General features: G+C 50.9%; 2 protein-coding genes and 1 long non-coding RNA gene across 4 annotated transcripts in view; 1 reads left to right on the top strand and 2 right to left on the bottom strand.

Moving 5' to 3' along the window:
* TSPAN32 (tetraspanin 32) overlaps positions 1-6,436 on the bottom strand; it is a 28,982-nt gene extending 22,546 nt beyond the window's left edge. Inside the window, exons 1-6 of one of the 2 annotated variants that reach the window (XM_068683450.1) lie at positions 6,169-6,436; positions 4,445-4,586; positions 3,116-3,312; positions 2,542-2,847; positions 1,108-1,222; positions 88-185 (exon numbers count right to left, since the gene is read on the bottom strand). In XM_068683450.1, coding sequence (XP_068539551.1) covers positions 88-185; positions 1,108-1,222; positions 2,542-2,607 — 279 coding nt within the window. In that variant the 5' untranslated portion in view covers positions 2,608-2,847; positions 3,116-3,312; positions 4,445-4,586; positions 6,169-6,436. The remainder of the gene's footprint in view (positions 1-87; positions 186-1,107; positions 1,223-2,541; positions 2,848-3,115; positions 3,313-4,444; positions 4,587-6,168) is intronic. The other variant, XM_068683451.1, reaches the window with a different exon arrangement.
* Positions 6,437-6,733: 297 nt separating this feature from the next.
* Positions 6,734-8,764, top strand: ASCL2 (achaete-scute family bHLH transcription factor 2). Its single transcript, XM_068683448.1, has 2 exons — positions 6,734-7,893; positions 8,005-8,764. Exon 1 carries the CDS (start codon positions 7,160-7,162, stop codon positions 7,880-7,882), a length of 723 nt encoding a protein of 240 aa, XP_068539549.1. The 5' UTR covers positions 6,734-7,159; the 3' UTR covers positions 7,883-7,893; positions 8,005-8,764.
* Positions 8,765-17,441: 8,677 nt separating this feature from the next.
* LOC137857222 (uncharacterized) lies at positions 17,442-22,045 on the bottom strand. Its single transcript, XR_011097020.1, has 3 exons — positions 21,797-22,045; positions 20,476-21,156; positions 17,442-19,393 (listed from the first exon to the last, which is right to left on the bottom strand). It is a non-coding gene; the product is annotated as an uncharacterized lncRNA (long non-coding RNA).
* Between the last annotated feature and the right edge of the window lie 1,135 nt (positions 22,046-23,180).

The raw sequence follows: 23,180 nt of genomic DNA, 5'->3' as shown, positions 1-23,180 counted from the left end.
CCTACCCCTGCGTGCATGCAGCAGGTTGAAGGTGTGAGTGCCTGCACGCCACCCGCTCCCAGCCGGCCCCTCGGGAGGGATACGCACCGTCGCTGTGAGGCACTGTGACTCCCGTACCGTGGCGGCCGAGCTCAGCAGGGCTGCGAGGATCAGGGTCATGCTAAGGCAGATGCCAACGTAGAAAGCTGGAAGGAAGCCGGACATGGGATCTGCGGTCAGACACCAAGACTTCAAGGGGACTAATGGTGAAATGCTTTTGCTCGGGGAGAGGACAAAAACTGCATTTTGGGGAGGTGGTGTAAGAAGACCACTTTGCAGAACCCAAATGCTTTAAAACTTACTCATCATTTCCCAGTTGCTTTGCTCATCTTGCAGGCCTCTGAGCAGCAACCCCAGCTCCGGCAGAGCCAGGCACCCTGGGAGGATGCCCATAAGCTGACAATTACTTCAGCCCTCTGATAAAGATGTCCCCAAACTGGGGATGCTGAAGAGCAGCAGATGCCCCACGGCCGCTATCGGGGCTCGGCGCACCGCTAATCTCCAGCACCACCCGCCCGCTGGTTTCCTCCCGGCTAAGGCAGGGCCACAGCTGGTACCCGAGCGCTTTGCAGCCCTGGCTCAGGGCTAAGCATGAAGTATCGGGCTGTTCTCATCTCTTTGCTCTGGTCTTGTATCCAAGACTCAGTTTGTATTTCTCCTTCATTTAGTCTTTCCCTATGACCTTGGTACCTTCCAGGGTCCAAATTAAACCAGGGAAAAGAAACGAAAACATTTTTCCCCCAAGAAAAGGTTTTTCCACTCATTTCTCCTCTCCTATTCTCCTCCCAGCATCATTTTTAACCATATTCAGCCTCAATCCCTGTAGCAGCCCCTCTCCCCATGCTCCCTTGGCACTTCCAGTCCCACCACACCTTTAGGTCCACCTACATCTGGCTGAGCTGCCCCTGGGCTTGCTCTGCAGCACAGGGGAAAGATGAAAAGATGCAGTGTGGGTCCAAAAACAGTGGGAAAAACAGTGCCTGCAAGACTCCTTTAGCCCTAGAGCATCCTCCAGGCCCCAGATCCTGCCTTCCCCAGAGGTCTCTCTGGGGCACAACCGTGACGTACCTGCGTGGTGGATGACCCGGTAGGAGTTGCTCTCGGGGGAGATGTTGCTGATGATGGTGAAACGCAGCCCATAGTGGGTGACTGTGCTCAGCGTGGCGATGGACAGCCCCAGCAGCTGCAAAGGAAGGTTTGGAGGAAGGGTTTTACACAGCGGCAGGTCCTGCTGAGTGCACACAATGTGTCTGGATGCTCCCGAGTCCTATCCACGGGCAGACAGCCTCGACATCCAAACAGCCATGAAGGACAGCACTGAACAGACCCCAAAATGCACATAGCAGGACAAATCCTAGACACATATATACTAAAATGATACTATAGTTTCAGAAGCTAAGTTCCTCCAAACCATAGCATTTTCTGCTTACAAATAACCTAATTTACAGCACCTACGATTTCCTCATGCTGTGCGTTATTGCGTATCTCGATCCACGCCCAGCAAAATGCTTAGTGCAACACCAGCTAGCTCAGATTTCTGAGAAACACCAGCCCAAGGAATCCTCCAACACAGCAGTAACGTGATTCTAGCCACCCATGGCAGCTGCATGGTAGCATCTCCTCTGAACGTGTTTGGTAGCAATCCTCCTTTGACACCTTAGGTCATTTGGAAGAATGAGCAATGTACAGCCACAAGTCCCAAAAAGAAATTTTGACAAACTTGGAATTTCAGGCGTGGACTGAAATAAGGTAGTGCCCTTTAATTACACTCTTTCCAAGCCACCAACACTTTTTGAACTAACTACAGAACCTAATTCTGTTTTCTTCTGAAGCTTGAAAATGTCCATGAGGTGAAAATGCAGTGAGCCTTCACAACTCAGAAGCATCCAATAGAAGCATTCCCAAGTGTCCATGGCTTCCCACCAGCTCTAACAGTGGTGTGTTTTCCCCTGAACTCCTCATGACATCAAGAAGTGCCTCTTGAATTTGCTTCAAAAAGATGTTAAAAAGGATCCCTAGAATTGTGTTTTCTTTGTGGGGCAAGTCTGTGGGTCCACGGAGGGAACACCATCACACATGCTTCCACCAAAGCCCTGCAGTTGCACATCCTCACCCATCCCATCTCCTAGTGACCACCTCCCAGAAATGAGTGAAATTACACCAGGACTCTCTTTTAAACCCCAAAAGAGAGGAGCAAACATCTTTATTTTTTGCTGAAAGCCACCCATGCTGCTTTTCTTTCCTCGTCCAGTTGTGAAGCAGCTGCGGCAGCCCTGAGAAACCAGAAGTCTATCAGCTGTGGGGCGGTGATGCTGGTGGCCCACGATAACTGTGCAGGGCGCAATGATAACTCAGGCAGTTTGCTTTGCTTGCCCCTCCACACCCAAAAAACAGAACGTGGGAAAAGCTGACCCTTTCTGAGCAGGGCTGGTGAAAGCAGTTGTTCTCCTCACCCCAATTTTTCAGAGATCCCATCCTCTGCCCCCAAAGTTGCTTGCTTACCATGATGCAGAGGCTGGTGGCCATCAGCTGGCACTTGGCGGTCCTCATCCCACACCTCGGCCCCATTGCTGCTTGTCCCCAGGGAGAGCTGGCTGTTGGTCCCTCCAGCTCTTGATAAAGCCACCGAAGGGAGGCACGGCCACAGTGGAGCCTCTTGGGAAGTGTAGTCCCCACCTCTTCCTTCTCCCCTGTTAAATCCTGCCCAGAGCAAACTGCTGGCAGCCCACAAATGCAGCCATGCAGTTAGGTGGGAAACGAGGAAAAACAGGCAGAAAAATGGCTTGCCATGCAGCTCAGAGTCAAGTTCTTAGAGGGGGAAAAAAAAAAAAGCAAAAAAAAAAAAAAAAGCATAAATTATTTATTGGGAAAAAGGTTAGGGAAATGTTATTTGCAGATACGTAGATACGACCCCTGCTTCAGAAGCACCCCACCACCCTGTGCAGGCACGTTTTGGCTCTCCTCCCCTGCACTGCAGCCCCATGGGCTCACAGCTACAGACCCTCAGGCCCAGGTGACTTCTGGTCTTGTGCAGCACGAAAATCACCCAACTGATCTTCGTTTCCCCTTAACTTGCCTTTCTGCAGTCCTGGAGCAGTGGCATGGCATCACGGGGAACAGCTCTTACAGGTGACGGGCTTGCAGATTGTTTTTTTCTCCCCCTATGAAAAGAGGGGACATAATACAGCACTGAAGGTGACAATAGCAGCTTCACAGATGCCTTCCAGAAGAGGCTTGTGCTTCAAAACCGGCTGTCTGCTGGATGTATCTTTCCTGAAATTAAAATTGAGAAGAAGCCTCAAGAACAACCTGCCTAAAGGGAGACTCTGTGACTGAGTGTTTTAATAATCCTTGGCTCCAGAGCTAGACCGTGGAGCAGAGTGACGGGAAATAGCCACGGTCCTCCCATGAGGCAAAGAAGGGGAAAAAAGATAAAACCATCCCACATCAGTGGCTACCGTAAAATGACAGAGAAGTAAGAGGGGAGGGGAAAAAGGAAGGAAGATGCGCTTTGCAGAACAGAGATGCAAGACAAAGCACATTGCACAAAGCCATGTGCACAGGAAAAAAAAACATGCCATGCTTTTCTTACTCCTTTTCTGCCCGGGAAAGGAAGAACTTTCTTGCAAAACATCTTGGTTGCACCCCCAGAGACACCAACGAGAGCTGCCAGAGCAGTTCCCAGAAAGATGGGTCCCCTGTGGCTGGCGGGTCCCTGCCCTGCTGGGGTTCTCATCCTAAAGCCCCGTTCCTTCGTCACCCGCAGCGCCAGACTGCGGAGAGCCCCGTGCACAGGCGGATCCCACGCTAGAGGTCCCCACAGCCCCGCAAAAACCCTGCCCGGAACCCCAGGGGCTTTGTGGAGCAGCTCTGCCGGGCTGCCGGCCAGCCCTGAGGGCTCGGGGGGCCTGGGCGCAGCACCCGCAGGGGCTTCAAAGGCAGCAGCACCATCACCGCCCTCGGAGCTCGCTGCACAACACACAGATCCTCACCTACACCCCTCTCGAGGTGCTGCTCTTCTCTCCCCAGAGGATGCTCTGCCTCGTTTCGTCTCCAGCCCTAAAACTCAAGCTTGTTCCCTGCCTCGCCAAGCTGGCAGGGCTGGAGCTTTAACCACCTGGTCTAAGCACACCTTTTACCTGGTTTGGTTGCAGATACCTGTTCCCAGTACCTTGGTAGGATTTTTGGCTGTTTCTACCAAATGTGCTGGCCATCAGCATGGCCCTTCTGCAGCCCTCCCACCTTGCTGCCAGTTTTTCTCAGCTGCTCTCCTTTGCCAGAGCACAGCTTATCGCTCCCAGCTCGCTGCGAAAACCACAGGTGACCACAGCTCCATCTGTGGCTTCCTCCCTTATCTCTGGTTATCAGCCAGAGCACAGGAAGGGGGGAGCGAGGCTCAACATACCCTCGGGGAGTCCCAGGTGCCTTCTTCCTTGGTCCTCGTGGCAGGCTGCAAGCTTCAGATCGATGGGCTGCAAAACCAAGCACGGGTATCCCCATCTGCAGCGGTGGAGGAAGTACGCAGCACCTCAGCCAGAAGGAAAGGACTGATGTAAAAAAGAGAAAAAAGAAAAAAAAAACAAAAAAGGAACAAACTGAGAGTGTGTTTTTGCTGAGCTGAAAAACCTCCAGCCCGCTTCTGAGTTGGAGGGAAATGCTGCCCATGCTGTCAGATGTGAGCACTGAAGGAGCTGTGAGATTTGCTGTGGGACTGAACAGAAGTTTAGGAGAAGAGGCTGGGTTTGTATGGGCGCTTTCTTGCCTTGCACTTTTCTAGGTCTCTCACTGTCAGTGTAGCCATCAGCAGTGCAACAGCATCACTGCAGCACGAGTCGTTCACATCAGAGCCCAGCAGCAGGCAAAGAAAAACCTCCTGCAAAACAGCAGGTGGGAATGGCTCCAAATGTGGCAGGTTCACAGGTGCCCATAGCACGGCTGCACTCATGAGCACGTGTGCAGATAAAACGTGCCAGCATGAAGGCTCCCTGCACCAAAGCATGCCCTGGCTGTGTGAACCCCAGGATGCAAAGCCTGCCTTCCCCCAGGCACCACAAGGACACTTTGCGCAGCCTGCTTAGCATTCATATGGTACATAGGCACCAGCAAGCTGAAACCCCAACTTTTAAGCCCACGGCTGTCTCTTTTTGAGGAGGGAAGGAGAGGGAGGGCGCTGGGTTTTGCCAAGGTTAGAATTCAGCGTGGGACCATGCTGTGAGCGGAAGCAAGGCTTGGCTTGGGAGACAACAAACCAGCAAGAAAAAGAGGGTAAGCTGAAGGCAGGCAGTTCCCAGACCAAACTCAACTTTCATTCTATCCCCTCCCAAAACTGAAACAACCGCATTCATGGCTCTAAAGCCCACCGCCATTCTCAATCTCAAGTCTTTTTGCTTTCCCACGTAGCGTTCACATTGCAACCTGGGGCTGCTCGGGAGCCAGCTGTCCCAGCGATACATCCAAGCAGCAGTTCCAGCTCTACTCCAGCAAAACCAGTGCAAGGAGAGCCCAGGTGGCATGCACCTGCTTGCCGAGGATGCTCAGCCACCCCCTGCCACTTATTGCTCACATTTTTCCCTGTCCAGCCTTGTCGTGATGGGCCTCTGTCACTTTCTGATGAGGTGCAGAAGTGGAGGCAAAATCAAATGCAGCAGCTCCGTGTGACGGAGGGCTCCCTGCAGGGGTGAGCCCAGCACGTGCTCTGCTGTGCTCCCAGGTGCCTTTTTGTGTTACCAAGAATAATAAAAGGAATCCCTGTAGTTATTTCTGTACCATGAAAATCCGGTTATTACTCTTGAGCGTTGCAGAAAGTTTTCTCTTGAACAGCTCATAAGAAAGCAGCTTCCTCTTTCCTGAGAGCAAGGCTTGCACCAGCAGTGACTTTTTGAGCACCTGCTACTAAAAGACCAACAACACTGCCCCGCTGCAGCAGTGCCCTCTCTGCCCAGCCCAATCCCCAGCAAGTGCCACACAAACCCCGGGGCAAGCAGAGCTTGCACAGACAGAAACCAAGCACCAGCCTAGAGCAAACCCTGCAAACACTGCACACCGCTTCATTTACCCCTGCAAGCAGCTCCCCTGGACCTCCTGTGGCAAAACGCACACCACGCTGTGAGCAGACCCGGCTGCACCTACCTGGGGGGAGGCAGCTCTGCATGGGTGGGGGCATCGCCTGCTGCTCAGATCCCGCTCCTCACCCAGAAATGCAAGCTGGGGCTGAGAGCAGCAGGGTTTAACTCTGCATCTCTCACTTTGGCTTAGTTTGCTTTTTTTTTAAAATTTTTTTTTAGCCAAGCCCCGCTCACGCACCGCATTTCCCTATCACCCCCTTGACCCCCGGGGTTGTCCCTTAACCCTAAACCCTCCAGCGCCCGCAGCCCCTTCGCACTCATTTTTTGGGGAGAGGGGGCGCAGAGACCCGGCAGAGCCCCTCCCCGCCGTGCCCCCAAGCAGCCCCACACCTCCCCTTCACCCCCCAAAAAAGCCAAAAAAAAAAAAACCAAAACCACCCAACCCAACCCATCCCACCACCCGGGGGCGCGGCGCACGGGCGGGGTTTGGGATGGAGCTGGGGGGGGGGGGGACGGAACGGGATGGGACGGGACGGCACCGGGGGCCGGCGGCGCCACGCGCCGGGCGCGCGCGGAGGAGGCGGGGAGGGGGGGCGGCACGGGGGCGCGCGTGGCGGGGCGCGTGCGGCCGGCGGGGGCTCGCGAGCGGCGGCGTTGATAAGCACCGGGCGGCGCCGCGCCCGCCGCACAGCCGCGGAGCCGGCAGCGGGAAGGAGGCTTGGGGAGGACGAGGAGGAGGGGGGGGGGGAGGCGGGCAACACGGCGCTGCCCCCGCCGCAATTCCCCCCTCGGTCGGGGTTGCTCCTGGCTCTGCTTTTTTTTTTTTTTTTTTTTTAATTTGCAGTTTTTTGTTGCGTTTTTATTTGCATTTTTACGCGCGTGGCCTTTTGCATTTTTCTCGCGTTTTTGCTCGCATTTTTACTCTCGTTTTTCTTGCATTTTTACTGGCGGGTTTTCTTGCGTTTTACCCGAGTTTTGCTTGCATTTTATTTGCATTTCTCCTCGCATTTTACCTGCGTTTTGGTTGTACTTCATTTACATTTTACCCGCATTTTATGTCCATTTTTGCTTGCATTTTCCCCGCATTTTGCTTGCATTTTCTTTGCATTCTACCCGCATTTTCCCCACACTCCGCTACACTTTTCCTTGCATTTAACTCCACTTTCCTCTCCCCCAATTTGCATTCCCCTCGATTCACTTTTCCTCTCACCTCCAACCTCCCCTCCCCACAACTTTCTCCCCCTTTCCGCCGCCGTGGCCTCACGGCGATGAACAGCGGGGCTCTGCCTCCGCTCCCCCCTCACCCCTCCGCCCCCCGGGGCCGCCGGCGGCCCCCGTCCCCGGAGCTGCTGCGCTGCAAGCGCCGCTTGGCTTTCGCCTCCCTCCCGGGCACCGGGGGGGCCGCGGCGGCCGTGGCTCGCCGCAACGAACGGGAGCGCAACCGGGTGCGCTTGGTCAACCTGGGCTTCGCCGCCCTCCGCCAGCACGTCCCCCACGGGGCCGCCAGCAAGAAGATGAGCAAGGTGGAGACCCTGCGCTCCGCCGTCGAGTACATCCGTGCCTTGCAGCGGCTCCTGGACGAGCACGACGCCGCCGCCGCTTTCCCCGACGGCCGCCCGCCCCGGACGGGGCGGGCGGCCGTCGGGGAAAGCGGTGGCGGCAGCGGTGGTTACTCCTCCGCCTCCCCTTGCTCCTCCGAGGAGAGTGGTTACGATGGGGAGCTCAGCCCCGAGGAGCGGGAGCTGTTGGATTTCACCAGCTGGCTCGGGAGCTACTGAGCTGCCGGGAGGTGAGCACGCTTTGGGGGGTTGCTTTTCTCTCGGGGTGGGGGGCTGCTGCTTCTTCACCCATGCTTGGTGGTGCTCCAGGGATCAACGTGGGGTTTGCGATCTCTTTACAGATATACCTCAGTGCCCTTCGTCTTCCGTAGCAGCCAGCATCGCATCACCACCCCCCTAAAAACCACCTCTTTCCCCCAAATCCTCTCACCCAGCCGTGGTGGGACCCTGCTGGCTGTGTTCCTCGCCGGGCTCCGAGGCTCCCCCAGCTGAAGTGCAATGATGCTCACGACCCCGCTCCGGGGCAGCCCCATGGAAAAAGGTGCTCACCTGCTTTCTCCAGAGAAAGATGCCCGAGCAACTGGTGGAGTGGCAAAAAGCAAGAAAAACAAATCTACTTGATGCTTCCTTGTTTCTGGAGGGGGAGGGAATTTTTTTTTATAGTGTCAGATTCTGTTTTATATGCAACTTGAACTGCCTATGGGAACAGTGGTGTATGAAGACTTATTTTTGTACAAGAAACCTTAGGGAAAAGGGTTGAGGAGACAATTCTATTTTTAGCAACTCCTATTCCCTTGTTCTTGAACACTGCCAGCTAGAATGTTTTGGCAACATACATGATTTAGATAAAAGGTGTTTTTTTTTTCTCCTCCAAACACTAGTAAAATACTGTAAAGTTACCTTGTGTCCTACAACGGTGTCTGAGATTGCCTGGTGTGAAGGTTCACTTCTCTGAAACTGAAGTTTTTTTAAAAAATGTATTGAAGGCATTTTTGTATGCACTTGCTAGGATTTCTTAAGTTGTACATATGCAGTTTTTAAAAAGAGTATCCTATTTTATGTAAATTGACTTTATAAATAAAAATCTATTTATAAACAGTTCCTGGGCTGCAAGATGCATGTACTTGCCAGATGTGTCTCAGGCCAGGGGATGGACAGACAGACAGCTCCCTGGACCACATTTCACATGCAGCAGGGAATTTGCTCAACATTGAGCACAATTGCATTTACCACTGCAGATTTTGCGGAGATGAGGTGCAGGAGAGAAGCAGGTGTGCATCAAGGTGGCTTTGGGGCTTCTAGCTCCTCTCCTGGGCAGGCAGGGCTGGAGACCTGCTGAAGACCTGCATCAGTGGAGGTAAGCCAGAGGTAGAAAGTTTGCTGTGAACCAAAATGTAGCAGTGATGGCATGGTAACCTGTGACAGGAGGCTGTTAATGAACACCAGTAGCTGAACAGAGCTAAGTGGGCTGGCTTGCAGAATTTGCTGAGCAAAGCCAAGCCAGAATGGGTTATTAAATTTAACCTACTGTGCAGGGACTTGGTGTGTAACCTCCCCACTGCTTAAGTAATGGGAAGGTAACATTTCCCCCGGCCCTGAAGTTTTGAGGGTTACTGTCACTCAGCAGCCCTAAATCCAGCAGTTACAGTGGGTGCTTTGTAATCCAGATCTATAAATGTATCCCACATAATTCCATCTTGAGCAAAAAAAAAAAAAAAAAAATCATGCCCTAACAGCAAGGTAGCATTTTGGAGCCTGCAGGCAAAGAGTCACACAGAGGACTGGCTATTGCACTTCATGTTCATTCCCCAATCAGGGTTCCTCCAAGAAGCCATCCCTTGGAAAGGCCCTGGGACCTGAAGTGCTCAATAAATTGCTTCCAGAGGTTCTGCCCCATGCGGCCCTGGGTTTAAGTGATGTGCTCCACTTGGAGCACATCATAGGGCCAGTGGGTGACAAGGGACCTTCCCCTGGTGTTGGAAGAAGAGCTCCATCCTTACAGAGCAGCTCTCAAAATTCAGTCAGACATTGAGTCATTCAGGCTGGAAGACACCAAGATCACCAAGTCCAGCCATCAAACCACTTGTTGATCACCACATACTTTATTCTTAGCCTAAAAGAGCTTAACGTGATTTAGGAAGCAGGACTTTATCCTTAGCCTGCATGTGATTTAGGAAGCAGGACTGCTGCCTTTACCTTCACAGGTGTCCCACTATGGCAGAAGGCATCTGTTCAGACAATTCTACTACAGCTTGGCAGGGTGTTTGTTTTCCTTCTTTAGAAGCACTGATCACTTTAGTATTTCCAAAAGCAATATTTGGCTCTGAGTCAAGTCACTCCCAGCATCATTATAGGTTCATCGGATCACCCAAGATACCTTCGCAGCAACATTAAAGCTGTATCAACTGTAACAGTATTGGCAAGAAATGGGTTGTGGACAGTTTTCACTTAAGCAATATTAATATTAGGAGAAAAAAACCTGAGCTCAGTCAGCATCAAAATACCTTAACACTATCACCCAGCATTTCAGTACAAATCAAATAGAGGGAAATCAGTAATGTGCAGGAATATTCACTTGGGGTGAATAACAAGGTGGTCATGAGTCTTTCCAATGCTTGAGGGGAAGGAAAAGGGTGATGGGAGAAGGATCTGTCCCTATTTTGGAAGCAGGAGATGGACATAGGGGCTTCTGGCCTCAGTCATGGTGACCACAGCTCACTACCAAGTTCTCAGATCAAGCTTTCTGGCTGCACCAGAAAGCAGGATATTGAATCATTCTGCCCTTTTAAAAAGCATTATGGAGGATGCAGGATGGGGTCTCCAAGAGCTGTGGAGACAGCAGGTACTTTCAGCCAGCTCTGCTTACTCCTGTCTTCACCTGCAGCCACCTGGACTAAGCTGAGATTTCTGACCCCAAAGACACACTCCCAAGCCTCTGCTCCATATACACAAAGTGCTGCCAGAGTAAAGACTTGGTGATTTAGCCCTCTGACCACAGAAGTCTCCTCCGTACCACAGGGGGATCTCAGGTGCCCAGGCTTGCTGCTTTCAGCCAGGGCTGCCAGGGAGCAGGACAAAGCAGCTCCCCGAAACTCCAGGGGCAGGGATGGAGAATGTCTCCAAAGACCACATAATTTCTCTTCAGTCATGTAACCAGGAATTTTGTGCCTGAAAGGGAAACTCCAGGGAAGACCCAAACCCAGCCCTAAGCTACAGAGCTGCGGGAGAGTCAGAAGAAATATGCTGATGAACCCTGGTAATTAAGGAAAAACAGGCCATCCAGCACTTCCAACACCACAAACACCTAATGAAGCAGAAACAAGTTGCAGGACAGTATCAGGATTATCAGCCCCTTCCCCAGGCTGAAATAACCCTTCAGTTTTTCATCACCTGCCCTTCCTTTGGCATTTTGAATTGCTCAGGCTGAAGCCTTCCTCATTACCCACAACACATGAAGCCCAGCACATGTTAAAGTAGTTCCTTGCAATGAACAACACTATTTTGAGGCTTGTGTTTAAATGATGCTGCCCTCATGGGCAGCCTAAGGTCCACCTCCATGGCCACCCTTCTTCCAGAAGTCTTTGTGTGCTATTTAAAATGAGTAATTTCTTAGGAAAGGGCTACATGGGCTGTTTAAAGCCTTATGCACAAGTGCTGGGGGGGGCCATGAGGGTGCCTCCATGCAGTAGGACAACCCAACCTTGGAGAAGGACCAGCAATGCCTTCCCATGGTCTTACCGCCTTGTGGTACCCCCAGCAACTGCCAGGGCTACCACAGCTCCTCCTGGGGACATGGACCAACAGTTGGGATCAAACCATAGTGATTTTTTCATTAGCGCCTTGTGAAGACCTTGCTGCAGAGCAAAGCCCAACACAGTAGGCAGCAAGACAAGCTTCTGAATATCAGATCACTGCCACCTCCCCTCCTGTCTGCAGGGAGCAGACTCCAGAAAAAATGCTATCTTTTCAGCCTTTGGTCTGTGTCCCAAAGCTTTTAGGCTTGCCACAGTTTGTGGACCAACAGTGGTGTGCTAGGACTTGCCCTGAGGCCATCTCAGTCTTTTCATGCAGGGCACAGGATAGCCAGGTAGCAGTAAGTATATTTCAGTCACTTATCTGGATTGGATGGGGGCCAGGAGGCTGGCAGGGTGCCAGAGGAAGAGAAAGGCAGCCCCTCCAACAGTCAGCAGCAGGCAGAGCTGGCCTGGCTTCACCCACCTTGGGCATCAGCCAGGAGGGCTCAGTTTTCTTCCTCGAAGCTACCACCAGGGCAGTAGCAGCCTGAAGCGTATCTGGGAGTGATGGGACTAATGATATGAATACAGCAGCAGCTGTCGTCACAAGCTGATATTGGGCCCTTATGGAAAACACAGCCCCTCAGAGGCTATCAGGCAGGATAATAAATGGTGAGCTCTGGGGACACCATGAACCCGTGGCTCCTTCTGAGCAGCTGACGTGAGCACAGGAGCTCTACTGGGTGCTGTCAGAGCATCCCCTGGGACACCTCTCCACAGCTCACCTCAAGTAGCCCCCGGAGCTGGCTCCTCAAGGAAGTGAGCTGCTGCTCCAGCACCTGCATCAGAGGACACACACTCTTACTCAGTCTCTAATACATCCAAGTAACTTCTTCCATCCATTATTTTCATGTAACCAAGAAGGTTGAAGTCTGCACTGAGATGCAAGCACAAGAACAGAAACCCAGCGCTGCCTAGGCACTTTCTAGACTACTCTGCTCCTGCTGTAGCTATCATCAAGAGGTGGGGACTAGAAGGACAGTGTCATCAGCTCAGCAAGGGAAAACAAGGAAAAGCCAGCACCAGGGTCCAGCATTGCTGCTCTGTTTTAAATAGAGATTCTCATCCAGTCCTGAGAGCCTGCAACCTGGAGATCATTGATCAGGTGCTCAATTTCTGCAGGGTACTGTGTGCCCCCTCCCTCCTGCAGCCACCTCTTGTCCCAGGGCACCACCACCAATGCCGTGACCCACGCAAGTCCTAGCACAGCTGGGCTGCAGGTGAGGGCTGTTTGACCCTCAGCCCTATAAATGCTTCTTTTTGTGGGTAGACAGTAGTAGGATCAGAGGCATAAACAGCAGAAAAGGAGAAGCTTCTGGTAACATGCTTTTTTGGCTGCAGAAACCAGGGAAGTTCTTTAAGCTTTGGCCTGTGAGCATCTACCTTACTGCTGGAGAAGTCTCACTTCTCTTCCTCCTTCATCTCCTTTCATCTCCTGGCCTCAACCCCACCACTTCAAACCTACAGCACAATAGCTACCCAGTCTCCAGACCCAGTAAATTGTGCTTGCTTTTTAAGTTGTTTGGTTTCTTACTTTTTACAAAGGGGAAGAAAAACCAACACACAGCAGCAGATAGCCCCAAGGGGAATTCTCCGTTAAAGCCACTGCCAAAAGAATGACCAATTTGTAAGTGAGATGTTGACACTTTTATAACACAGCAAACATCTTTCTATAGAGTAAAGCACTTGACTTTTTTTTATATAGTTTTAAAAAAGTGATTTTTGTCAGGATATTAAATACTAGGAGGAAGTGTTGCAATACCCCAACACATTTTCCCTTTCTCTTCATTTCCCAGATTCATACACACAATTCTTCCAGGACTTCACAAAGGAGCCCCAGTCCCCTTCGCAGAACTATGCATGCAAAGAACAGGTGAAACCTACTGAACAAATACAATCTCAGGCAGAAAAATGAGCAAATACAGCCCTTTTCTTACCAGCAGAGCCCACACAGAGACCTCTCTGCAGCACCCATCATCAACCTAGCCCTGCCAAGGGCTTCCTTATATTTAATGGGAGCCAACTGGTAGGAATGGAAACATCTGCTTCCCTTGGTGAAGCACCTGTGCGCAATTGATGGAACTCTGCACCGGTCCCCGTCCCTGCTTCTGGCCCAGGAGACACTTGGCACCAGAGCAGAGTGGGCAAAGGAGAGGGTGAGAGGTGCTTCAAGCAACTTGGAATTTTCAGGACACGTTACATTTAGGTCTGATATGAATGGAGGTGAGGAGGGGTGCACCCCAACATTGCTCTGCACCATCTCCTTGCCTAATTCCCCCCCCAAACCCTCTCCTGCATCCCAGCTGCTGTCCCACACACTGCCTCCCCATGTGCTGTGTGGATCTAGGACAGCACTGAGATAGTTTATACCCTTCGGTCTTTGGTCTTGCTGCAGGACAGCCAGTAGACAGGGGTGAGAGCAGAGAGGCTTTTGAAGTGGGGAGACCACAAAGCTCATTTAGGATGCATACACCACCAAAAAAACCCCAACCACCAGACACTAATAACTTCAAACCAGTGCTGACTGGAGTTGAAAACAGTGATGTACTGGCAGAAAAAATAACGCCTAAGCCAAGTTCAGACGTGGTGTAAGCTGAATTTGACTCTGTTTATGATGCTGAAGAGAACTAATGGTTGCCGGCAGGCAAGTCTTGTCATTAAAGAGAATCACACCTCTAGTTAAAGGGACCAAATCTTCTCAGCACTCTTTCAGGTCCAGCAGAAATCATGACAAATAACCTCTGTGCTGCAAAGACAGATAGAGAAAGCAAGGCTGGTGTCCATGTCTTACACATTCCAGGGCTGGCTGGGCTGAGCTCTGTGGATAGGATCCGTGGTGGCATCTGGGGTGCTAGGAGAGGAGATGGACTTGGTGTGGCAGACTGCCCGCAAGTTGTTTGCTTTTGGTGCCTTTGGGGAGATAGGAGCAGGGATCGGTCCTCACAGATGTGCTGAACACCCCCCTGCTGCCTTCTCAGCCTGACTTCTCACCACTGTCTGTCTTCATTCAGTGAAGCATCATCCCCACTGCATCCTTCTGTCAGTAGCATTGCTGTGTGCCTTGCAACAACCAGTAATGCACTTCCAGATGAAGCGCTATAGAAGCTATTAGTCTGCCACAGCTGATTAAGTTATTTATTGAAAATTAAACTAAGTGGGGAATTTGTTGCTGCTCTCTTTCCCCTGATATTTTATAATTAATTGTTTGACTGGAGACTTTTTTTTTTTATATGTGTGTGTGTGATATAAATCCAGACTAAGAAATATTTTTTTTAAGTGCAGAACTAAGAAATGATCCCTTTGTGGAGTTTTTCAAGTGGATCAACTTTTAATTCCGAAGTGTTCAACATGTTATTGAAAGCTCCAAAGTTCTGCATGGTTGCAATGTCCAGCAGTCAGTGGGCTGAAGTAGATGCTCTGCTTTGGGTCAACTTATTTTAAAATTTCAGTGTGTGGGAAATTTTGAAACATCACCATCTGTTTCCTTACCCCCAACAATCATAGAATGGTTTGAACTGGAAGGGACCTTAAATATCTAATTCCAGCCCCCTGCCATGGGTAAGGGCACCATCCACCAGACCAGGTTGCCCAAAGCCCCATCCAGCCTGGCCTTGAGCACTTCCAGGGATGGAAACTTTGTTTCTTGGCTCCCTTGAGCAGATGCTTGATGTCTCCATGACTGTTCTGCATCAGGTATGACTGCATAACTGCATCTTTGTACTCCTCCAGCCCAGCAAGATGAGGTGACCACTTCAGCTGATGAGGTACTCATCAGCTAATTGCTTTGGCTCACCATTGCTGCTGCCCCTTCAAGGTGCCAGGGTCAGACCTGCTCTCCATCTGATCCCTGAATTATGTCATCATAAGTACAGCGATGGCATCTGGGGATGCATGGGGATGCTTATCCCCAAACTACTCCAGCCACGAGGGTAGCTTGAATGCTCCAGGTTTATACTCCTAAAAGAGTGCAGACAGATGGGATTCACCTGGTGTTAACAGCCATAAGCATCCCCTTGCCCGCTCTGAGGGCCAGTTTTCTCTGCAATTGCCTTCAGCCTTCCCCCCTCCTGCCTTTAAATTAAGGTCACATCATATACCATCCCACTTCCTTTCTTGGAGAAAGGGAAAGAAATTGGAAGCAGAGATCGGGGGAGTGAAGGAAAGAATGAAAATGGAAAAAAGGGAAGAAAGTGAGAGGCAAGGAGGGTGGGGACAAGGGCTCCCAGCCAGTGCATTGTGCTGGGCTCCATCCATCTAAATAAATAGACCATCCTGACTTGCGTCCCAGCTGGGAGAGGTTTTGTTGTCTTTTGAGTTTTGGTGTTGTCCCCTCCCCTCTTCCCTCTGTCCCTTCTTTCATTCAAACCACATCAAAGTGCCCCTGTGTCTCCCTGGGCCTTTCCGCTCCCTCCCTGGAGGCACAACGTCCCCTTTTGTGACTACCACCTAGGCGACCTTTCCTTCCTCCTTCCTCTCATTTATCCCCATGTCCCAGTGTAAATAAACCCAACGGGGAATGGGGTGAGGGGAGAGAGAGTGCCCATGGGGAAGGGGTAGCTTTGGGCCAGAAGTGCCCTCTTGCCCCCCCCTGCCCCAGAGGTGCAGCAGTGACACTGGGGACATGAGCACAGGGATGTTATCAGAGGGTGGCATGTGCTCAGGGGTGGATTAACCTGCCCAACGTCCCACAGCAAGCCAGGGGAGGCAGGATGCAGAGAGATTTTACAGATTTGACCTTAAAAGAGAGCGTAGCTGCTTTTCCACCCTGTACAAATGCCAGTAGCAGCTGTCCCTGCAGAGGATGTGGAGACTGGTATGGGGCTGGAGTGGCAGAAGGCACCTGTGCATGGGCACATGGACCTGTGAGGAGCAAACACCCAGCCATAGCCTGCACTGGGGATGTTTCCTGGTGGAGAAATCCCCCCCGACACCTGCACCCTGAAGTTTTTACAATAGGTATTTTCTTTCAGAAAAATTTGGAGCATTTCTTTGGAACAATCTCCCCATAGCTGCAAATAGCACAGCAGCTCCGGCTCTGATGGCGTTGTCCTTACTGTCCTGCATGATATTTTTCACTCCTTTATAACAGAGCAGCCTGAGAAGAATTAAAAACCAACATGGGCTGGGAGGGAAGGTCCTCACTGCCTTTACCCCAAGCCCCACTTGTGTCCCTGAGCAATCCAAAAAGCATGGGGGCATGATACAGTCCTTAAACAGTGAAATCCCCATGAAAGCCCTCACTCCCTGTGCTTGATGTACCGGGTTGTTCAAAACAGAGTTTTGAACACCCCAAAGTCCTTGTCTCCCCGTGTTTCAAATCCTATTTTGGCTGCCCAAGGTGATACAGTCAGATCCTAAATTAGCCTCTTATAATCTAAATTGAATTTAGACCCAGAAAATCCCCTGCTTTCAGATGTTTCTGGTTACACAATAACCCTGGCTCTCCTTCTCAGAGGAGTGAAATGGCAGGATTTTGAAATTCCTTGTTGGTTCATGTTTGCATATAAATGCTGATTTTATCTTTTCTGTACACAAAGTAAACACAAAGCTGTTTTACAATAATGTTGCCGTTGAAACATGCACCCAGGATGGCAAAACAACCCCAGCTTAGAGATGTTTCCAGGCCCAAGGACCATGCCTCCAACAAAAAGAAGCCGCCTGCTCTGAGATGCCCAGCCCACCTTTGTCCCTGTTGATTTAGTTCAAGATGCAGATTTCATCAGGCAGGAATAATATTCAGAAGGAAAAATATATTAATATTCAGAAGGAAAAAATGAGGCGGTGATGGTAAAAGATGTCAGTTCACCCAGGCCAGTGAGTGGAAGCACAGGTTGAAGCAGAAGCTTTCCATAGACCCCCATGAGACACCATTCTGTAAGGGCCCAGCCACGTAGAAATTTGGCAATGATGGCAGTTATTTTAACACAGACTTATATCTCTTATCTTTATTATTATTATTATTAATAATAATAATGTATTTATTCAATGCTGTTCTACATAGGGGATGTACATCTACAAGTTCCTCATTGGGAAAGAACTCAATGCTGTCCTGGACAGGAGCAAAGAGAAGAGAAGTCTTGCTGGGCTGAGGTAACTGACATACATAAGTTAATTCAGAATAATTCCTGAATTATACAGCCCTACACAGGGATCAGAGGTGGTCATTTGGAAACAAAATGACTGTGTTCACAAGCCTTGGCTACTGAAAGAGATAACATAAAATCAAAGTAAAATGTATTTTCTGATCATCCTTTCCCCCTATGCAGAAATCCCATCTCAAAGCCAACCACCCCTGGTGAAAGAGGCCTTCCTGGGTGCGACAAGAGATGATAAAAATCCAGCACAAACATCTCCCTTTGGCCATCTAGGAGTGTGGTGTCTACTTCAAGTTAGTCATTTAACTAGTCATCAGCTTTAATAGCCCATGAAGACAGAGGTGGTCATTCTGCCTGCTCTAGGATGACTATTTCACATGGGATCAGCTGCCCCTGGGTGATGCCCGTCCCTCCTGACGGCTGTAGGTGGGTCCGTGGTGAGCAGATGCATCAGTTGTAGCCAGTTGTAGGTGGTCAGAGGTAGATGAGTTGCCTTCTGCCCTATATACCTGAGTGCTCATGGAGGCTGATGCACTTCCCCTCCCAAAGAAGCCAACTCTGAAATAACACGTATTCAGCCCAAAGTTCACTGAAGTCCAGGCTGACACAGCTTTCAGTGGTCTTTGCATCGAGCCTGTAGAAATGCATGAGGCAGTATCAGAAATGGACCCTGCTTCATTGCTGGCTGTCAATGTACCCAATCTATAGCACAGATTAAATCCAAAAAACCCACAACTTCACCCACTGGCCATGAAACCTGTATCTTTAAATGGCACTAAATGCATCCAGCGAGAGCTGGCTGGGATCTTTTTCATGTCCAAGCAGCCATATCCAAGGATCCAAATCCTTGACACTGCAGGAGAAAAACCTGAACATGTAGCCATCTCCTGAGGCCACTATCTGCTCTTCATCCTGTGTTGGAAGCAAAGACATCATCACAAGCCTGCTGGCATGGTCACCTGAGCAAAGCTGATATGTCTGTAGTGGAAAGCATGGCTTGCTGCTGTACCGCAGCAGGTTAAATCGCAGCACAGCAAGCTCTGCTGCAAGTCCTTACTGTCATTTGCATCCAGGTAGTTAACACGGATGCAAATTTTATTACTGCAGGCAGAGCCTGACCAGAAGTCTGAGCAGCAGCTAGGAACAGAATGAAAGAAAAAGTATATGAAGTTGTCAGGAATGAAAGAAAAAGCACATGCTGGTACCCAGCCTGTAAATGCACAAGGTCCTCAACTGATCTCACTTGTGTGGCTTTTACTGCTTTTGTTGTTCCTATAAAAATCTCAGTGGATTTCAGTCCATAAAGAGGATGGAAAATCTGTTAATTGCCTTACGGCTGTGAGACAAACCCACCCCTACCTTGGCCCAGGCCCTGCCACGATCCCAAATCCTGACTCCCTGCTGGAAGCCAGGGGGATTTCCAAGAGCTGGAGAGACCTGCTCCTTTCTGTCTCCGTTGCTGCAAGGTGCCATACACTTGTTCACCTACAAAACCACCCCGTGATACCCATTCTCCCTAGGCTCTCTGTGCTTCCAGCAGCACTGGCTGGGTCTCACCGTTCCCGTCCTGGCACCCTCTCCCTGTCCCCACAGCTCCCGCGTCCCCTCCAGCCTGGCTGGGCAGTGATTAATGGTGCCCATCAATCAGCCGCTGCTGTGACGAGCGGTTTGTGATTAACCTTGGGGAACCTTGTCCCCCTGGCCACACATCCCCCTCCGGAGCCCCCCACTGAGGTTATCTGCGAAATGAAGCAGGATGCATGCAGTGGCCCTGGAGAACAGGTCTCTTGTTCTTTTCATATGGAAATGGGGAGGTCTCCATTGCTCCTTTGAAATTTGTCCTGTGGGGGTAAAAAAAAAGAACAAAAAACAATCCCACAACGTTTTCCTTCAATAATGCAGAAAGGAACCAGGTTTAGGACAGTCTGAGTTAGTGGAAAGTTTTCATTTGGGAAGAGAAAACATCAAACTTTGGGGCAATTAGCAGAGGGAATGGAGCTTCGTTTGACCTCACACTGGCTGTGCTTGTGTTTGGGTAGTATCAGGACACCCTGGCTACGCTGCACCAACAGGGCACAAAATAGAGTCCTTGCTTTCCAAAAGTGATGGCAGTGGTTTCTTAATTTGGTACGGTGTCATTTAATGGCTTGAGGCTGGCTGGCTTATATTTGGGAATGACGGCTGAACCCATATTGAAGTCCTTGCAAACATCAGTATCCAAGCAGGGTGGTAGGGACATGTGTCTACACCAGGGTCTGTCTTGGCGTGAGAGGAACACACTAAAAAACCACAATTACACAACGCAGTAAGAGTCAGGTCAAGCCCCTTATTGCATTCAGCCTACTCAAGACCTGCATTGTTTAAAGCCAAGGGCAGGAGCAGATGCCAAACACAGGTCAAGCTCCAGAGCCTTCCTGACAGGGGGGAAATGCTGAGGATAATTGGTGTGTGGTGTTGTCTCCATCCAGAAGGGAAGCTCTGGTCTGGAGTGACTAAGCTCTGGCAGGTTGGAAGCACTTCTCTTTCCCCCCTCCAACAGTCCTGAGCACTGACTTATTTGCTTATAATCACCAAGAGGGTTTGTCGATAAGAAGAAAATCCCTAAGTGCTCCCATTCGAGACCTGTGGGGTTTTATTTGGTCTTGTCCCTCGTTGATAAGCATGCAAATCAACAAACAGACTGCAATTAATATCCAAATCCCTTTCAAGAGACATGCTCAAGCATTTCTGAACTGGGCTGTACCAAATATTTGTCTCTTATTTGAATGGACATGCTGAGCAGTTGGAGCTGTGTTGTCCACATATAAACACAGGCGATTGCTCCTGCATGGAGCCCATGAGCTTGGATCATGCCTGGAGCAAAGCCCTGGCTGGCCAGGTTGGGTGTTTTGGGCTGAGACCTGCTCTGAGACCTCCAGCTTACCTTGCAGTGAGATGACCCTAAGGGATGGGCACACATGGAGACCACCATGGGCTGGTATTTTCAATTACTGGAGCTTAATCATTTGGGAGAGACCCCCAGGAACACAAGCACCTTGACTGGCTGGTCAGGCACAGATCCCACCAAAACACTGGAAAAGTAAGGCCGAGCTTCACTGCTGCACCCGTGGAGGTGGGGTGAGGCAGGGAGGGAGCCCAGCTATTAAGATCTCCCTTCAAATGTTATTAAATAATATTTTGCTGCTGCAGCATGACAGGTGTGGAGGCGCAGGCAGGTAAACACAGCCTGGAGCAGGGCAGCCCGCCAAGTCTGTTTCCTTACATAAATCTCTCCACTTCAAGGTATGCAATTAATCCCGGCTCCAGCCTCCGTTCACCACAGACCTTCTTTGTACACATGATGCATTAATCACCAGAAAGGACTTTTGCACCTCTGCTATCATTCCTGCTCTGCAGGCTGGCGCAGAGGGCTTAAAGGACCAGCAGAAAACCCGGGATGCGGTGGCGGAGGTGTGTTGGCGGTAGCATCTGAGACCAGGCGTGAGGATGAGCGTGCACAGGCGTGCGTGCATGCACAAGTGTGTGCACACACCTCGGCCACACCACGGCATGCTGCAGCCCATCCGAGGCTGATTCTCCCAGCAGATCCCCTGTTGCATGCTCCCTGGAAAGAGCGGGCGTTAATAAGTAACAGCTCCCCACCCTGAGTTTCACAGGGGTGATTACAAGGAGTTCTCATTAAAACAAACCCACCAGGAGGACAGCAGATCCCCGGCAGGAAGCCTGCAAGAGCCTGCATGCGTGTTTGCAGCCCCGGTGTACCCGCGTGAGCCGCAGCCCTATCTCCTGCATCTCAATGGAAGGAGAGGGCACGGCCGGCGCAGCCCTGCCCGCCCCATGCAGGTCCCCAGCACCCCCTTCCCGGCCCCGTTTCGGCAAGCCCAAACCCTTCGTGCTGCCCGTGCCTGACCCAGGCTGGGATCTGCTGGGAAGTCCCTCCATGGCCCCCCCAGGGTCCGGCTTGGACCTACAGCCCACCTGGCCAGGTGGTTCAGGCCACATCTAGGTGCTATGAGCCCTCTCTTTTCCCATATATTCCCCATTTTGCCTTCCACAAAGCCCACTACAAGTGATTTACCTACTTTTTAGCTTTGGCAGTAACAAGGCCCTGGGAATTATGCATTTGCCCAAAGCCTAATGCACACTCTGACCCCTGTGGTCCATATGCCTGCATTAAAGCCCCACAGGGGAGCAGGACTCTTCTTGGAGGTGCAAAGCATTAGGGTGACACTGTCCCCACTCACCTGCTTGTCCTCACCTCTGAGCATGGCCATCCTTCTGCTCTTCTCCACCTCATCTCTTCTCCTCCAGTTACTTTTGGAAGGTGCTCAGGACCTTGAATTTACCTGGCTTTGCTGTTGGGATGTATGGCCCTATAAGTCTTTACTGTGAAGGCAAGGACTTCAGCTTGGATTGGGTCAGCAGGGAGGGATTTGATGGGAAAGCAGAGGAAAATGGGAGCAGATGGCTTGCGTGTGCCTGGAGCGCTCCTATCTCCAAGGCCTCATAAAGATTACGGATGCTCTTCTTCAAAGCAGTGGAGGTCAGACTGTGGGGAAGGCGAACGCCCACCCTGCTCCTGCCCGGGATGCTTTTCATCCCCATCTGCTTGCAGGAGGTCAAGGGCTGAGCCTTCAGTCCCCTGATAATGAGCTGTGAGCAAGGCTGGGGCTTGCTGTGTGCTTCCAACCGCCTGATTTGGCTTGGCTGATGGCCACGCAGCATTGGGCACAGCCAATGAAATGTCCCTGGTGGGGAATCCATCCATGTGGGGTGGCTGGGTGGTGGGAGGGGGGAGTGACCATGATGGGATGGGGGCTCCTTACCTGCCTGGTGGGCACTGACACCCTGTTCAGGTCCTGCAGGCTGCTCAGTGCCACCCAAACCTGGCAGTGGCTTTGGAGTAAGGTCTTCATGCCTAATACTGGTGTATTTCTTTTTATAGCTGCAAGGTTTTTGGACATTGCCAGCTGATACCTGATGTATGCTTGGGATGCTTCGCAGCCCTCAGGGGTCCCCTCTCCATTCCCAACCCTGCCTGAGCTCAGGCTGCAATTCCCTCTTGCAGCAGTGGGCTCCTGAGGTGAATCACATAGGGTGTAAAAATGTGTGTTCATTGCTTCAGGACACTGCTAGCCTCTCTCCAAGCCATTCATTATTTTTGAGCCTCTTTCTGTTTGCCCCAAAGCTTTGCACTTTTTTGTTCCTCTAGCTCCAGTGTTTGTCACTGGTTTCAGCCTCATTCCATTCCCAGCAAGGCAAAGAGAGCTACTGGGCTTCTTCAGCTGCTATTTCTGTTTCTGTAGCCTTTGTCTTAGATGAGAGGCAGTCTGCAAACTGCTGGTTGAAAGTCATTTGGTCAGAGCTTGAGCAAAAAAGAGACCTTCCTGTCTGCGCAGGGGAGACGTGTCCATGGAGGTCAAGGTGGGGCGTGAAGGCAGAGCACTGACAAAGTAGCCACTCACCCCAAGATAAAGCCGCTGAAGACCAATGTTAATTAAACAAGGAGAACGTTTTTGTTTCAGCATGTTTATTAATTATTATTATGACTAGGCACCGTTTACACTGCCGTAATGCCTACAGGTCTGAATTAGCAGCGCAGAGTCGTTGTGCCGCACGGTGAACGAG

Source organism: Anas acuta, chromosome 5, assembly GCF_963932015.1.
Source record: "Anas acuta chromosome 5, bAnaAcu1.1, whole genome shotgun sequence".
Lineage (NCBI taxonomy): Eukaryota > Metazoa > Chordata > Aves > Anseriformes > Anatidae > Anas > Anas acuta.
Note: the sequence above shows the minus strand (reverse complement) of the source record. Positions and strands in the feature narration are given on the sequence as shown.

Coding starts and splice junctions, on each gene's coding strand:
- ASCL2 (XM_068683448.1), top strand. CDS start 7,160: ATGTCCATTTTTGCTTGCATTTTCCCCGCATTTTGCTTGCATTTTCTT.